The 18,397-nt window shown below is 40.2% G+C and overlaps 1 protein-coding gene across 1 annotated transcript in view; it reads left to right on the top strand.

The window, feature by feature from the left end:
• The window catches only part of Adgrg4 (adhesion G protein-coupled receptor G4), a 111,091-nt gene that overhangs the window by 23,319 nt on the left and 69,375 nt on the right, over positions 1 to 18,397 (top strand). The window contains exons 3-9 of the mRNA XM_005404615.1: positions 1,771 to 7,722; positions 8,859 to 8,953; positions 11,159 to 11,223; positions 12,499 to 12,538; positions 13,778 to 13,830; positions 15,293 to 15,456; positions 16,936 to 17,068. Of these exons, the coding sequence (XP_005404672.1) occupies positions 1,771 to 7,722; positions 8,859 to 8,953; positions 11,159 to 11,223; positions 12,499 to 12,538; positions 13,778 to 13,830; positions 15,293 to 15,456; positions 16,936 to 17,068 (6,502 nt within the window). The remainder of the gene's footprint in view (positions 1 to 1,770; positions 7,723 to 8,858; positions 8,954 to 11,158; positions 11,224 to 12,498; positions 12,539 to 13,777; positions 13,831 to 15,292; positions 15,457 to 16,935; positions 17,069 to 18,397) is intronic.

Raw genomic sequence — 18,397 nt, 5'->3', positions numbered from 1 at the left:
TATGCTGCCATGAAATGCATGTTTCTTCAGCACTGCTTTTTAAAAAATCAACCCATTCTTCTTGCTCAAGAATCCATAGTCTTTCAAATGATGTAGTGGTTTAGAGTACAGATGAATAAGCTTTGGTTTGAATTCCAGGTATGAACTTGAGCAACTCATGCGAAATTTCTGAGACTCTATTTCTTCAGCTCTAAAGTGGGGATAACTGTAATATTTACTATACAAAGTCAGGTGGATTAAATGAGACAATATACAGCTCTGTGCCTGGCTCGTAGTAAGTACTCAATACATAAAAGCAACTGTATCACCTTCTCTTATCTGTGTCCACAACTTCCCCTTCAGATCCATTCCTAATCTGTTATTCCTTCTCCTCATTGTTCAACGCACTCTCTCCCACTCCCAGCTAGACTGATCTGTGACTACCTCCATGTTCGAAGCCATGTGTCCTCGCCTCCTCTACTCAAAGCCCATCCTTTCTCCAAGGTGTGCATCTTCTAAGAGAAAGCCTCCTCACTAGCCTGAAGCCAGTTTACTGTTTCACTGATCTGATTTCCTACTGCACTTTGAAAGCATTTGGAGCTTGATTGTATTCCACTGTTCACTTTATTGTAAATTTTATCACTATTTTATTATCTTGCTTTTAAGTGTTTTTTTAATCTTCTGTTTAAAAGTATTTCAGCACTATAAATCTTTTCCAATATGGATACGCATTCTTTGAGGAAAACAATCAAACTATAGATCTATGCATTTCTCACAGGACTTAGAATTGTACGCATGATACTTGTTAAGTGTAGCTGGTTTGAATGGGAGGATAAGGTCGGCTCCACTGGCTTTCAGAGCCAGACACACACAGCCCCATGGGGTGCACAGAGAATCTGCTAGAGTGCAGAGAGAAAATATCACAATTACTACTTCTATTTATTCTGTCACATCTTTTCAAAATTTCCTTTTTTGTGTACAAGGATATGTACATAATACAAGTTATAACATACATGTGTGTGTTATTGATAAATGTGTATTTATCAATATACCTCATGGGCTATGAGTTCAAGAAATTTAAACACATTTTCAACTATTACATTCAAAAGAATGATAGAAAATTGACAAATTTAATGTCTATTATTTTTTGACACGTCTCTGTGCCAGGCATCACACTGGATGTTATATATATATAAATAAGCTCACTTAAGTCTCATGGCAGTTTTTAAGGTAGAGGTTATCATAACCCTTACATTTCAGAGGAGGACACTGAAGCATGGAGAGGTTAAGTAATTGTATAGGGTTATATGATAAACAAGTGATGTAGCCAAGATTAAAAACTACATCTATTTGAATTCAAAGCTAATCGTTTTTGGAAGACTTTATGCAATTCAATTTCATTCATAGGCATAGAACTAATCAAGTTATTTCTTCTTATGTTGTTTTGATAGCTATGTCTTTGAGGGACTTGGTCCCTTTCCTAAAGCTAATCCCCTTAATCAGTATACCATTCTAGTATGTATTGTGCTTTTAGGAATTCTCATATCTTAGACAAAGTTACTATGAAATAGATTTCCTCTCACTAGTTATGTAACCAGAATATAATGAGAAGTATTATAGAGATTTTACAAAGTAGAACATCTTCTGAGAGAAATTAAGTAATCAAGCAACTTGATTATATCTGTGATATTTATCTCTTAAAAATGAAAAGAAATCATACTGTTATTTCTTAAAGAATTATCTGATTTCTAACACCAAGTCCAGATTAACCCACGCTTTCTGATCTTTCAGTTGTTTCAGAAAATATGACAATTCAAGAAAGAAGTACAACTCTGTCACAACAAGTACAGTTGACAACTCCTTCCCAAGTTACTGGACTAAAACCACAAAAGACTGCATATTACTCTGCTGTGATATCTAAAAGTATGCCTATATTTGCAACTGATTATACAACCATATTATATTCCAATATAACACTGCCACCTTCGGAAACAACAGCTACATCAAAAATTTTAAGAACTTCGATAGCTAAAACAGCTACTTCTGCAGCAGATGCTTCATCTACTTCTGCAGCCATGACTCTGCCTACCCAGGGTACATCCGTATGCAATGCCACTGATTCCATGAAAATAACTAAATCTCCATCTTTAGAAATCAGAAGGACAACAAAAATAGTGGAAGCCATGGCCACTAAGACTTTTCATCCAACTACAGCTACTAATTTCCTTTCCACATCTGGATTTACTGAGAATTCAGTTGCACCCAAAACTTCAGCAATTGAATCTCAGTCAGTCCTTATGAAGACAGCATCTTTATTTTCAACTATTGAGTCAACATCCATGTCTACAACGTCTTGGCCAAAACAAAAATCTACTGATTTTACGGTACCCTCTATCTCTACTTCTGGACAAGAGTTTCTTGTGTCTACAGCTGCTGGAACTGTACCTTTGTCCACAGGAGAGACTTCAGGTAAAACTACCAGCATTAGGACTACATCAGCATTCACACCCAAGTCTCTGCTTAACTCCACAGCTGCTTCTGTGGATTCTGTATTTCCTAGAAATCAGACAGTATCTACATTGGCAACAACCGATAAGGAAATAGCATTTACAATTCATTCAGTGATGCCTACTGAGACTCCATCTCCACTAATTGCAGCAGAAACAGAGTTGCCATCTACAAACTTCCAGAATGCCTCTTCACCCCATGTGGAGGATGCCATATCTACCTTCATGCCACAAGAGACCTCTTCTACGTCCCTTTCTCCCATGACATCCTTTCCAATTACTGGAACTCAGAGTGTACAGACAGGAATCAATGCTGAGAGTTCACACACAACCTTCACTCTTGGAATCACACTTGCACCACCAGTGACTGAAACTACGACCTCCCCCACAGTCACAGAGCCAGTACATTCCCAGAATACACCCTCAGCTGATGACCACATGTTCACTTTGATTTCCACTATATCAGCTTCCACACCCAAGGCATTTGAATTAGGCCCCACATCTTTAACTGCTGAAACGGCCCATTGGTTCTCCTCCAAGGAGACCACTTGGTCTTCTAGGCCAGACCAAACTCTGCTGACATCTATTAATGCAACCACCGTACTTACATTTGTGCCTAATGAAAATGTCACATCAGCATTCTTTGCAAATACTACTAACACAGAAAATTCATCCACAGCTACTAATCTTATCACACCACTGGAATCATCCATGGAAAGCAATGCCATCACTAGCACTGATGCGACTGGAGTCAGATATACAACAACTCTATCCAAATTGACATCTCCATGGTTTGCTAATTTCTCCACCATTTCTGGAACCACATCTGTAACCAGTCTTCCTGAATTTAAACTCACAACCTTACTAAAAACCGTTCCTATACCCACAGTAGCTGCAAATGAACTTCCTTCTACACCTGGGGAGACAGCTGTCTCACCAGCAGATATAGGATCTACCCTTGCTGACATTAAACTGAATTTCTCTACTGAGGACAGCACTTTAGGGACTATACACCTAGAAACAGATGGTACAAGTGCATTTGGTGATACAACAGCCCTTGTACCAACATCTGCAGCAACACAAAGATCCAGTGATGCTATGACAACTAAAGAAACGACTTCCCACCATCTTGAAGGAAGATCAACTATAGCAGTAGTATCTGAAATTTCTTTGTTTCCAACAGCGCTGGAAGTGACAGATGAATCAGCTTCTGTCACTGTTTCCCCTTTCCCTGGTGCAGAAAAGTTGACTACCTCATTGGACAGTAAAACTGCAACTGCTGAGCAGGAAGGGAGTTGGCTTTTGACAACATTGATGAAAACCACGCGTAAGAGTTCATACAATGGAACTACAGAAATCTTTAATTTGACCCACACCTATACAGCCCATCGGATTTCAGAGACATCCGAGGGGCATTTAGCCCTATCTCCCACTCCTGAGAGTACCCAGATGTTCCCTGAACCCTTGCACACTTTCACCACAAGGATAACAGGAACCTCTACAGACAGGACAGCTATGTCCTTGTCTTCCACTACCTTGCCCCTAAAGACTGCAGCAACTCATATGCCTATTACCCACATGTTCTCACTGCCAATTACTGTCTCTCCTGTCACCTCCATGGTGGTATCTGGTGAAACTAAGGCAACTACCCCTATAACTTCTAAGCTGGCTATGGATTTTTCCACATCTCTGCCTTTAGATGTCTCAAACCTGTCATTAGCTACAATGACTTCAGCATTGGTGCCACCATTGAGTCAAACAGCTTCTATGACCAGTGACATCATGCTTACAGAGACAGATTCAATTCATACCACTTCAGAGGCCACAGTGATCTCTACCACAATGATACCCATGGCAGTTCCCTCTCAGACAGAAACTCTAGTCCCCTTGCTGAGATCCCCCATTCCTACCACAACCAAGACCAAGGCCACATTTCCCTCCACCTCAGGTGACACAGTAACTCCATCTGCACACACTCTTGTCTGCTCAAAACTTCCTGCTGACAATATTCCTATTGTGTCTTCTACTCATGTGATCTCAACTATGTCTACACCAGTAGCAACTCAACCCATATTACAAGTGCAGGAATCATCTACCTCTGCTCTTAGCCTTCCGTTCACTTTCAGTGGTGGTGGAGATGTTGCTAGCTTGGCTCCTGGCACCACAGAGACCGTTACTGTTGCTGACACAATACCTTTGCACACCTCTGCCAGCAAACTTACTGCCTCAGTAGATGTCCACACTTCTCACTCTTCCACGTATCTTAACATACCAGCCTCCACTCAGTTGGTGACTGGCATCTCCACCTTATCTTCTGACAAAGATCAGATGACCACCTCTCTGGGAAAAACCTTTAGACCTATGGAGGTGACAGAAATGTCCCCATCAAAAAATGCTTTTATTTCCTCTTCCCAGAGTACTTCATCCTTGGAAATGACTGATGCAGGATTTTCTGAGACCACAAAAGTTTCCAACCCCCAAACATATTCACCTTCAGAGATTCCACTTGGAACTCTAACTGATGAGAACTCACTTTTATCTACTATGTCCAACAGCACCTGGGTTGCACCTTCCTTGACTTCAAATAAGACAGTAGATGTTCACGTTTCAGAAATGCCTAACAGCCTTGGGAAAATAACTCTTCCTTTACAGTCTCTGACAAAAACCTCATTTTTGTCTCCTGCAAAGGAAAGCACAGATGCCCTTTCAGTTTATACTCCCAGGAATGTAGAAATGGTAGTAAATTCCTCCTCTGTGACTCACCAGAATGTTTCCTTTGTAGATACCACAATTTCCAGGACAACTAGGACATCAAATCCTGAGCTCATCAACACAACACTTTCACAGTTCTCTTCACTTGAGACTCAACCTGAGGTGACTTCAATTACCTCTTCTATTTCAGAAAGCACACAACCTTTCCCTAAATCCTTGTCTCCTTCCACAGTTGGACTATCCAACTCCAAATCTACAGTTACCTCTACTAATGGGATCACTACAAACCTTTCTGTACCAAATGCACCTACACTTCTTGGGGAAACCTCTTTGGAAACGGCAATTCCTATTTCCCAAATATCCTCATTACCAGTTGGTGCCCCTACCTTCACCTCCAGCAAAGTTTCTAACCCTTTCACAATAATAATGGCTAAATCTTCCAGAACACCGTACCCAGGTTGTTTGCAAAGTCCCTCAGTAACCCCTTCTGGACCTGTGTCTGAGATAGCTTCAGTTCCAGTCAGTGACTCTACTTTCTCACCTGCAGCAGTTTCTTCTGACACTTCCACAACAACTGAGTCATTGTCTCCAGCTACCCCTAGGACTACTGTGACTACGCAGACATCTACACTGAACGTCACACTTGTGGCATGTACTGGGCTGACCTCAAAAAGCACGGTGGTTTCCTCTGCTTTCACTACTTCAGAAATGACAGAAGTGCCCTCCAGGATCACTCCCACATCTATTTCCTCTCCAACAGAGGCAACTTTTCTGTCCTTGAAAATCATTCCACACACTACTTTGGCTGGGGCAGTGACCTCAGATGTAGACAGCACTGCCTCTTTACTACTCAGTTCTAAGAACACTGAAGCTGTTTCTTCCACTCCAAAGGCCGCGTTTTTCCCACCAGTGTCAACAACTCAGCAGTCACCACAAGAAGATAAGGTTACAATTCTGGGCATATTATCTGGGATTACTAACAGCTCCATATCTACTGTGAGCAACGGTAGAGCGACAGCTCTCACAAACGCTTATTCTAGAATTCCTGTCCCTGAAACAGTGCTTTCATCTACCCCTTCAGCTAATCGTCATACTTCATTGAATATTCAGGTTTCTCCATCTTGGACTAACTTTAAGAGCACACCTGGACTCACAGAAAGTATAGAAGCTACCACTACTTACCCTTCCTCTAACACAGGAAAGATTTCTTTGTTAGAAAATACCTCTTTAACAGGTGAGTTCACAAGAAGTACCACATCTGAGGAGATTCCTGTTTTGTACTCTTCGTGGACCCCATCTAGTGCAACTACACCCTTTTTGACATCACTTCTTTATTCACCTTATGGGACTGAAGCCAAGTTTTCTACTCCAAAGATCTCTCCTACATCTCAAATGGTTGTATTTCCAATTATGGGGACAAGAATCACATCAAGCAATACCCAGTCTTTGCTTATGACCTCCTGGAACACACACAGAGCTGAAGATTCTCAGTTCCCACTTGCTACCACTACTCATATGCCTACACCCAACAAGATGGAAGCAGAGACTCCACACTTTGTTCCTGGGTCTTTGTCAACGTTTGCAGCCTCTCGGACTAGTCTGGTCTCTAGAGATGCTATGGCAGCATCATCAAATCCCACATCAGGAATTCTTCCTCATTTGGGGATTTCTGAGAGCCCTTCATTATCAACATCTGTAAGGGCTATCCTAACTAGGTGGCCTGATAGTAAACACACATTTGAGAAGACAACCACATCTGGGACTACACTCCCACCAAATCCTTCTCTAATCCCCAAGATCACTACTTCACCCATGCTCACTTGGATTTTATCGAGTCTTCCATCAGGTTCCCCCCTGACAACAGTATCTAATGTTCCTCATGCTGCAACGTCCTCTATAGTAGAGGTGTCCAAATCCACATTTCCTGCTTCTGACATGATCCCAACGTATACATTCACTAACTTTCCAAAACTACCATTTGCCACTGGAAGCACTGTACTCACCAAAATTACTTCTACACCTACAGTGGGAAGTACCACTATTGGCTCCCCAACTTCCCTCCCTATATCTGTGAAAGTCACAGATAACAGCCTGTACAGTCTCACATCCCCTGAGACGACCTCCAGAACCGCTATAACTGACAACTCCAGGACTGTGTTCCAACCTCCATCCTTTAGTGGAATGAGTGTATCACCTTCTGCACATGATCACACTGTATCTTTTGGTTCCATGCCTCTACCTAGTCCTACAAAAATGTCTGCATGGAGCAGAAGCTCAGCTACATCAGCTCCCCCTTCTTTAACTCTTCCCAAGTCCACACTGGACTCCCTTATAAATGTAACCACTACTACATCTACCACTACTGGACCCTCATTTCCATTCATATCCACTGGAGTGGCACAGTCTTCTACAGCTGTTGTATCTTCACTAATCTCTTCCTCTTTTAAGGCAACCTGGCTGGACTCTACATTTTCCTCTTTAACTACAGAAGTACTCACTTCACCAATTGCTGGTGAGTCCATAGGTACTGTTCCTTATGCATGTGAGCAATGGGCCATGTGTTCTCTAAGGGTCAGTTCTCTGAAGGCAGAAAAGGATAAAGAAAAATGTAGGTGTTCTTTATCTCCTTGGGACAGTAGGTACAATGAGTACCTTGTCCAGGCTCAGAATCCCATAGCTGTGTTCCCTATGTTTATTGAAATATAATCCAAAAGCATGTTTTCACTCTACATGACATTTCTAAACCTCTTTCCACTAGTTTTGTTTTCAATGTCCGGACTCTACCTATGTGAACACAGATTAGGAACATCACTTATACCTAGTAAGAGAATCATATGGCATTAGGTCTGAACATGCTTACTACATATGAGAAAACACCAGAAGATATCTTGTCCTGAAGTTTTTGTTGGACTAGGGGGTTAAATCTAGGGCCTTTATACTAAATTATAGCCCCAACCTTTAAAAAAAATTTATTCAAGATAAGATCTCATTAAATTAGGCAGATCTTTAATTTGTGATCCTCCTGCCTCAGCCTGCCAGAGTGTTGAGATTATAGAAGCGTGTCACTATGTTCAACTCTGCCATTTGAATTCCTCTTGTGCAGGTCTCAGACTTCTCCACTCTGTACATCCACCTTACCAGGAATACTTACCAGTGGTCAAGGAGTACTTGGCTTCCATATTGTTCAAAATTTGAATGTTCCTGCCACTTTAAACATTCCAAAATAAAAATATTGTATAAGAGGGACATAAGGAAAGAAAGTCCTGAAGCTGAAAGGAAGACACAGGAGGAAAACAAAAACCTAGTTCTTTTCTCAGGACAAATGATCTTGTGCGATAGTGTTCAGCTTGGCCATTGAATGGACAGGAATCTGCTGGTCAATGAAAGTAGATAATTTGGGTAATTATAATATGTCCATCAACTGTGCAGAAATCAGGAGAATGCCTAAATAGTTATAACAGAAGTAAGATGGTAACATTTTCTTTTACTTTTGGATACAGAGCCAGAAGTGCTGGTTTTTTAACTTGGTGCTGAACAGAATTTAAGAATGAGAAATCATGTTTCACTGTTTTAGGTTGGACAGTAACTTTGATCATATTTACAAAAGTTAAGTTTCTTGAACTAACTAAATAAAATTAACCTCCTTATTTTTAATTACAGTTTCCTTCTACAATATTGAAATGAGGTTCTCTGTGCTTGATGAAGAGTCAAGGGTCCCTACTGCCGGTGCTATACAAGAATTTGTGAAAAATTGGGTAAAATACTATTTTGAATATTTATGGTATATATGAATATATGTGACAAACAATGAGAAGATTAAAAGTATACTTTTTTCTACTGATAAGCCTTTTCACAGATAACTAATTTTTATTTTTTTTCATTGCAAATCTATCTACTCTGTAGGCAACACTTCAAGGACCTATTCAATCTCTCCTTCACAGCACCGATGCTGAAAGCTTTTATGAAATGTTATTTTCATTTGTTTACATCTGTACATTTCCCCCCATTGATACAAATTCTGAGTCTTTGCTCAATTTTCCTACTTGGGGAAAATAGAAAAGCAGTGATAACAAAGCCTATGTCATTGTATTTAAGTATCTTTGCTTTCTGCTTTTTAACTTTTCTCTCTTTCCAACAAAATGAGTGTTTTATTTGTCCTTATGTATTCTTCTGATAATAAGACTAATATAAACACTTCAGAAAAATTCAGACACTGACGTCTAAAGCAGTATCTCTTTTGTGGTGCTAGAGATTGACCCCAAGTCTTTGTGCATGTTAGGCAGGTGCTTTACCACTGAGCTACACCTTCAGCCCTTAGCCAGGAATCTCTGAGCATATTCATAATAGTAAACAGGTCACTCCTCACACATTTTAACACATGCATAGGGTTTAACTATGTGGTTGTAACAAGTGTTTTGAGTTTTTCAAACCAGACATCCACTGGTAGACATTTAGTTTGCTTCTATTTTTTCCTATTTTTTAAATAATTCTGAAAACAATGCCCTTACAATAAATTTAGAGACATTGGAGTATTTCTTTTTTATTTTAAAGATAAGAGAAGCAAAACATATTAACAAACTCACAGGCATTAACAAGATAACACAAAAACAGTACAAACAATACAGAATTTCAGACAAGGTGACATGAAATTAACAATGGTTATTGTATTACATAATGTTTAATTGTTTGATCAATCTAACATTTGAGTATTTTTGTAGGATAAATTCTTAGAATTGGAGTTGCTGGATCAAATGTTATAACTGTACACTTTGAAACTCTAAATAGTATGCTAGATGAAAGAATATAGACTTAAAAATCATGCATTTTGTTATTGTTAATAGAATATATCTTAGAATAGACAGATGCACAGAAATGCAAAGCAGGTCAGTGGTTATTAGGAAGTAGGAGTAGAGTGGAGAATGATTACTTAATGGGTGTGGGATGTTTTACAGGCTATGCAAAAGCCCAAACTAGAGAGAGGTGGTAGGTACACCACATTGAAATACATTAAATGTCACTGAACTATATAGATTTCAAAATTAATTTTACATTACGTGAATTTCACCTCAGTTAAAGAAAACAAACAGAAAAATTGTGTTATCACTAAATGGTCTCCCAGATAGAATGACCAACTTGTACCTTCCATCTAATAGTGAATGATCACATTGGTTTCCTCTCGCCCCATCAGCACTTATTTTCAAGTATAAGAAACATGACTGTGAGTGCTTAAAATAAATGTGTGTATCAGTCTGCTCAGGCTGCCTTACAAAGATATCCCAGACTGAGTGGGTTAACCAGCAGGCATTTATTTTCCCACAGTTCTGTTAGGAGGAAATCCAGGATAAAGATGCCGGCAGGGTTGAATTTCTGGTGAGATGTCTCTCCTTGGCTTGCACATGGCCACCTTTGCATTGTATCCTCACACGGTATTTCTCTGTGCATATTCATATCTGGTCTTTCTTCTCTCATAAGAACACTAGGTATATTGAATTAGGGCCCTACATTTATAGCCTCATTTAATCTTAGTTACTGCACTAATGAACCTGTCACCCTATATAACCAGATTGTAGGTTAGAACTTCAACATTTGAATTTTGGGGGGAATTAGCTCAGCCTATAGCAATGGGTAAAATGTAAATTGAAACACTGAGTAGAACAGATAGAAATTTTGAGCTGCTGTAAGACAGGTGTTGTGGCGCATGCCTGTAATCCCAGCACTTGGGAGGCTGAGGCAGGAGGATCGTCACGAATTAGAGACCAGCCTGGGCTACAAAGTGAGCTCAAGGCCAGTCTGAATTGCATAGCGAGACCCTGTCTCAAAAAGACCAAAAAAAAAAGAAATTTTGCGCTGCTGAAATAATGAATGCTGCTTAGTGACCATATTGTTCCAAGGGATTTGTTCAGTTAAAATACAAGAGCAGGAATATGAAAAGTGACTCTTTTTTATTTGTTTTTTTGCAGTTGAATTTTATATTTGAAGGCAGTGAATTTTGTCTTACTAATCTAGCTGTCCAAATTAAAAGCAGGTACGTGAATGACATCTTTTGTGGGTTGAAAGTCAACTTGAGGGCCTTCTGGGGTCCGTTCCTATCCAGAGATTTCCTTTCTTTATTTGTGGGATTTAGGGACTACCACACTTGCACCTTCCCTTCTGAGTATGAGTTCCCTTTGGAATGAGGAAGAGATTGTCTTCTTCCTCTAGGGCACAAAACCAATGAGGGGGGAAAAAACAAAAAATTAAGTAGAGGAAGTAGTGAAATTAGACTGAGTTATCTCTGTTGCTCTCTTAATCTCTAAAGTGTCATGATTCTGTGACTTGAAAAAGTAATCATGCCCTAGCTGGGGTTGGTGGCATGTGCCTATAATCCCATCACCTTGGGAGGCTGAGGCAGGAAAATCAATCAAAAGCTCTACCCCAGCCTGAGCAACCTAAAAACTTAGTAAGATCCTGTCTCAAAATTTTAAAAAGTAATAAAGGGCTGAGGGTGTGACTCAGGTTCTGAGTTCAAGCCCCAGTAGTGCGGAGGGCTTAGAGAAGGGATGACCATACTTTAAAGGGATGAACTGCTATAGATAACCAATGCATGAGGATTTATAGAACCTTTTATTTCTGAACAATGCACTTTTGGGAATTGGAAATTCCAAAGGGAACTTGAAATGTTTAGTGTGAGGAATGTACCTTTCCCACACCTTCGAGTAAAGAGCCGGGATGAGGCTCGTTGGTAGAGCCCTGGACTAGCATGTGTGAGCCCCTAGGTTCAATCTCTAGCCCTACAAAACAATAAATTAAAAAATCTCCTGTGATAGCTTATTTTATATATTCCTCTAGATTGTTTTCATACATTTACTAAGAGAATGGGATCCTACATATTGTTTAACAACTTAATGCTCTTGCTTTATAATCCTATGCATCTTTTTAGGCCAATACATATAAATCCAGCTTACTAATTTTAATTGTATAAGATTCCTTTTGTGGCTACAATATAATATGATATATGCATTAATTATCTAGCAATGGACAGTCAAATTATTTCTACTTTTGCATATGTATTTTTATACAACCTTGCTATCATTATGAGACAGATGCCTAGAGATAGAATTGCTGAGGCAAAGGCTTCCCACTGTTTGGTATCCAAATAATGGCTGAGCTGATTTCAAGGGTCCAGTTGGAGCCCTAGCAGTATTTAAATTCAAAACTAGAGGAATTCTACCTTGTGCTTCAGTTTTTATCCTGGTCTTGGGTCCTATATATTTAGTACTGCATTTCAGTCTTCTATAATTTTGTTACACTTTTGTTACAGAAACATTTCTAAGGAAGAAATGGCCTTGTATCGGATTATTGTAAGTAATTTGTCAAAATGAATCTACTTGCAATCCATTCTATACCTGATTAGATACAGAGTAAATAGATCTTCTATCCGAGAGTATACAAACAGGCAAGGTTCAACAGTGCTAACCGAGGGTCAAACCACATTACTTCTTTTGGGATTGCCACAAGAACCCATCATGAAAACCATGCCCTGCTTTGCTGAACTATCCATGTGGCAAGCTTTTGAGGCACATTTTGTGGGCTACAGGTGTATAGAATGTCTTGGGTAATGGAAATGGGGAGTGGAATTTTTTGCAAATAAGCTTGACTCTTCCAAGAGTGACACAATTGCTTGCAAGACTGGCATTCACATAAGAAATCTAAATGCACTCTCTGTACACATTTGAAGTAAGAGTGCGACAAAGCTCTCTCCCATCAGCCTTGCCTCAAATCTTAGTACTTATTCCAGTGCCTCCTAACTTTAAAATGGTGCACTCTAAAATGATTAGACAGCGCACAGCTTTTAAGGTATTTAAATAGGAGATAAATATTGTAACTATACAAAATATAATCAAGCCTACATGCATTTCAAATTATCTGCCATCATTTAAAGTATTTCCTATAGCGCTGGGGATTTAGCTCAGCAGCACAATGCCTGCCTGGCAAGCGCAAGGTCGTGAGTTTGATTCCTTGTACCAGAAAAATAAAACAAAACAACAACAAAAAAGTATTCCTCTAAACAGCTGTCAGAATTTTTAACTTTAACACATTATGTATAACATTTCTCTCAAATAAAATGTTGTAAAACCTTTTTTGTTCATAATCTGGTCAAGCAGCCTTGCTCCTCTACTTCCTGTTAGACCTGGTGCAACTTAATCATTTGTGAAATGGGTACTGTTAGAAGGATAGAATGAGGTACTTTATGGTAAGTGCTTAGCACAGAGTTCAGAGCCATTAAATATTTAATTTTTATTATTGCCACCACTGTGTTACTATCCATATCCAGACTGCTTTGATTCTGCTCCCAGTTCTGTAATCCATCAGCTGTACCATGTGGGGGAGATCGTTTAACTTCCTTGAGACTCACCGAGAAAATGGGGTGACAGTCCTTATATTGCCCACCCTGGAGGCTTGAAGGTGGCTTGCAGACAGCAGTGGTTTATATAAATGCAAAGTATAATTATGGGCGCTGTTGTTCACAAAAAGCCCTGCACTCAAATTTGACATTTGTTTAAAGATTTCGGTGACTATATGCTTTTCTTTTGCATCAGTTGGAACAGAGAGAAGGGCAAGCAATGGCTACAATTTCCCGTGTACCGTACAGGTAGGAACTGAGTTTATTCATAGCTGGTACATTTAGTTCTGATTTCCTTCCCATTTAATTCCGTACGTGCATCCTGTTGGTCAGAGTTGTTAGAAGGAGATCAAAGCACCTGGTGGTTATTTTACAGACGCTGTAATTAGGCTCTTGCCTTCAAGAAGTAAGTTGTTTCAGTTGGTCACAACATAGCCTGGCAGCCTTCCTGCTGCCTCTTTGTAGTGAAAAGAAAATGGGATCGAAAGTGGTTATAATTTAGGGATAGGGCAATAAAGTGTTTGTTGTGATCAATAAAACCCATGAAATACTGAGCAGGGAAATTGAAAATGACAACAACGACATGGAAGGCATCTCCTGTCCTATTCAGACTTGGAGTCCAGCTCTCCCTTGAAACCTGGTTATTGTTGATCTGTTGGATGTACATGTTAAAGGACTTACTGTATAACTAAAGAAGGCTCATGAAGAGATCACTGAAACGTTCAGGGTTCTGGGATAGAGGTTCTAACGTAAGCAAGAGGAGAGGTTTAAAAACAGGGGTTCTCTTTAGATTGGAAATTAGAAAGCTGAGAAGAGAAAAGCTCCAAACGGAATGGATAGTAATGGGTAAGAATGGGCAGGGACTTCACCTCGTATTGATCAGGAGAGAGGATGGAAGCATTTAAATTGGACAAAGAGAGAAGTTTTCAGTAAGGATCTCTAACTTTCAACAACTGGTAGAAAATTCAAGTGTGTTCTTCAAAAAACTACATGTGCAAGTGGAAATGGAAAGAAAAGATAGAGGTAAGTTTGTGAATCTGGAAGCTTGTGCCTAATGAATATTAGAGGAATGTAGCATGTTAAGGTCTCTACTACGGAGGCTGAGGTAGCTTTTAGTGATAGAATTATTGTGTGGATCACGTCTTCCTAAAGTTCATTTCCGTCTTCTGCAGCATGGGAGTAAGCGCACTAATGAATCAAAGTATGAGGAGCAAGAGCCCCACAAAAGTTAGCTATCATTATCATCCTTAGTATTCTCTGATAGAAGTAAGCCTTCTGCAGGACACATCTTTATAGACTAATTGAGCATGTGCCTATTTCCCTTATTGCAGTGATGATGAAGAAATTGGAGACCAGAGGATAAAAGATTTTCTCTGAAATAATAAATCCTGAGTACTCCAGCTTCTCTATTAAGTATTACACACTCCTAGAGAAGCCTTATGGCTAGTCAGTTTAGCATAACACAAATGTTGCTGATCACTCTTTTGAAAACAGGTTTTGAGTTTTCTGATTTGGATACAAGAAAATTCAACAGAAAATCTAAATATGCTATCTTTCATCACTTCTTCAGACTTGTCTCTTAATAGCATAAATTTTTTTGACATTTATGGACTACCAGTTAAGGCAACTATACAGCATTTCAGAACTGTAGGCCCCATCACATTCTGTTGATATAACTGCAACATTTCCTTTTTTGTCTTACTTCTTTTAGCTGTGCTTGTCAGGCTATAATAAAGGCCAGCTCCTCTTTGGCGCCCATGGAACTGATCAGCCGGATCAGAAATAAAATATATGGAAACCTCACACATGGAAACTTCACACAAGATAACTTGATATTGTTGGTAAAGTCTGACCATGTTGTAGTGAAAAAGCTAGGTAATTACTCTGGCGGGGTACTTCAGTATGAATTCACTTCTATTATTTTAAAGTCACAATCCATTCATAGTAAGGAATTCTAAGTTCAGAGTGAAGACAAGTCATCTTTATGATATTTTTCACATCCACAGTTACTACGCTATTGATGATCTTTGTACTTTCAAGGGTTCATAAAAGAGCAGGGTTGGAGAGTTTACAAGAGGCTGTTTGCCAATTGTGGATATTACCTATTAGCAGTGGCAAGCTCATCCACAGACTTGGAGGACTGCTTCTCTTGCATAATACCCAAATAGCTGGCAAGCTTCCTTGTTACACAAAATAGATGCCTAATAGGTCCTAATTTATTGATTGATTCAGCCATCCTATTTATCTTGGCAAGTAATCTAGAAGTGCTCCAGATTTCTCTCATGGGCATGTTCTTTTCTGATTAGAAGGGCTTTAATGGTAAAAGAAGAAGGTAGGTTCCCAGGCCACTCCACCTCCTTCCCATTGTTGCCAGCTTTGTTCTTCTTCCCCACTTTGAGTAAGCCCAGACAACACCTTAGGCATTTCTAATGCAATCCTTGGCAGCAAGCTAGTTAAGTAGCAGAGGGCAGGCTGAGGGTGAATGAGTGAGAGAATGGGGCGAAGGGAGACAAGTGTGGAAGCCACAGACGTAGCCCACCATGTAAATGATGCCAAGGAATGTGTTCTGAGAGTGAAAGGAAGGGACTTCTCACTTCTGCCTACAAAGGAGACTGGGATGGCTGGGCTACTTCTTGAGCCACTCTATCAACACCTAAGGGTGGGATTTTCAGGATCAGGTTCACACACCCCCTGGGTACTCAGTGAAACTGGAAACTTATCGCGTAGATTTAGCCCAGAGTGCATCTCCTGCAATGTGACAACACCTCACAACACAATGTTGGCCTAGCAGCCTCCTATGGAGGAGTCAGTCCGGTTCTTCAGCACCAGCATCAGAAATGGAGCTTCCGTGCCAGTACTGGTCACGGCAAGTGCACTGAACTTACTAAAGCCAAAGTCATCTCAGAGTCCATTAAGCAGGAGGTGACCATCCAGGAAGAGAAGTGGGGCTAGAGTCTCCCGTGTTTGCACATCAAACTGAGAACAGTGGGTACTTTGGAAGAAGGGCTATTGGCAGGTTCTAACGTTTTACACTGACACTGCCTTGGTTGGCTGGAATTTTCCCCAAAGAATATGTACCATTAACACAAAACAAAACAAAAAACTCTTCTGTCAACTGGTGGTTTTAATGAAAAGGACTAAGATTGTGGTAATACTGTGTGGCTTATTTAAACAAAAAGACTCCATTTAAAGCTATTTTCCATGAAGCCTGGTTTAAATGGCCTTCTAGGAGTAGTTTCCTCTTTTATTTGCTAATGTTTGTTTGCACGGTAATAATGATGGGTCTATAATGGATATTCATGATACTTTTAAGTGCCTTTTGCCCTTGAAATTATGCATACATTTTCTCTGTAGAGCCAGGAAAGTGCAAAGCAGATGAAACACCCTCTCAATACAAAGGGACATATAAGTGGCTATTAACCAACCCTACTGAGACAGCCCAAGCTAGATGCATAAAAAATGAGGATGGAAACGCCACTAGAATCTGGTATGTACTGGCCGTGTTCTAATTGCTAGTTCACACACACAAAGATCTGCTTGGTGCGAAGCATGAGTCGATGTCGTCTGTGTGAGCATGTTCCCTCCTTCTACCTCTATTGTTACCCTTTCTTTCCTTCTTTCAACATTTGGACTTAAACATATACATGCAAAATAGCACGAAACAATTTCCAGAAAGCAAAAGGAAAAAGCCACCCCTGATCTCCCCACCTGAACACAGCTGCTTTTTGGCTGGCATTCTTTTCTCCCCATCTAATCTTTGTCTGTGGGCTTTTAAGTTTTCTGCAATGGCAATCACGGTTCTCACACCAATAATGTAATTTACCCTTTCACTCAATGGTTTATCAAACATTTTCCATGTTTTACATTCATTTTCTTAATGATCATTTTGAAAATTAGCCTCAGATGCTATCTTGTTGATGGGCCATAATAATTTACTAAATCACTCTTCTATTGTTGGCTTTATCATTTTCCTTTTTAAAATCATCAGCCCTTTCTTCTTACTCTGGCTGTTAATGGTTTATGCCATTAACTTAAGTGGGCAAGAGCAGAGGGCCCAGGTTTTGAAAGAGGCTTAAAAGCACTCTTTTAGAAAGCCACACTCCTGACTGCATCCCACCTTGCCCTGCCTGCACCTAATCAGCCAACAAGGCAGGCAGCTTTGGCAGCCGCAGTCAGTGCTCTCATATAAAGCCTCTCTTCTCCAATCCCACTGCCTGGTGCAAGCTCTTTACTAGCCTTTGTCTACTATTAGAGCAGTCCCTTTGCCTTCTACCCATCCACCACCCCCTCTCTTACACACGGCTGCCAGCACGATTTTCCAAAGGTCTGGATACCACCTCATCATTCATCTCCTCAAGAATGAAGGCCCGATCCCAGAATACAGTCCTCAAGACCGAAGACTTCCTATCCTGCGGTATTACTTTCTCCCTTTACCATGTGCTCCAGCCCCAAAGACCATTTGTTATTCCAGGCTCACTGGAGACTTCCTTGTGTCTCTCTGCTTGTGCAGTTTGCTCTGCATGGAAAGGGGGCAAGAAGTGGGGCAGGGGCAGGTGTCTCTGTCGCTGTCCTTTGGGTACGAGGCTCAGTTCAAACGTTTCTGAAAATAAGTTCTCCTTGCTTGGTGCTTTGATAGGTTCACTTTGTTTCTACAGCTTTTCTTCCCACATTTTGTCTAATTGTAGAGAAGTTACATTTAGACTGTGAAACTACTGGATTCCAAGCTCCTCCAGGAGGGCTGGGACCCTGCCCTACTTTCCTGTGCTGCTTATCGCTGCTCCTAGAGCAAGAAGCTTGCTGCCTGACTTACACTGGG

The sequence above is a fragment of the Chinchilla lanigera genome, unplaced genomic scaffold, assembly GCF_000276665.1.
Source record: "Chinchilla lanigera isolate Chin_1 unplaced genomic scaffold, ChiLan1.0 scaffold00088, whole genome shotgun sequence".
NCBI lineage: Eukaryota > Metazoa > Chordata > Mammalia > Rodentia > Chinchillidae > Chinchilla > Chinchilla lanigera.
This window is presented reverse-complemented; position numbering and strand designations above follow the sequence as displayed.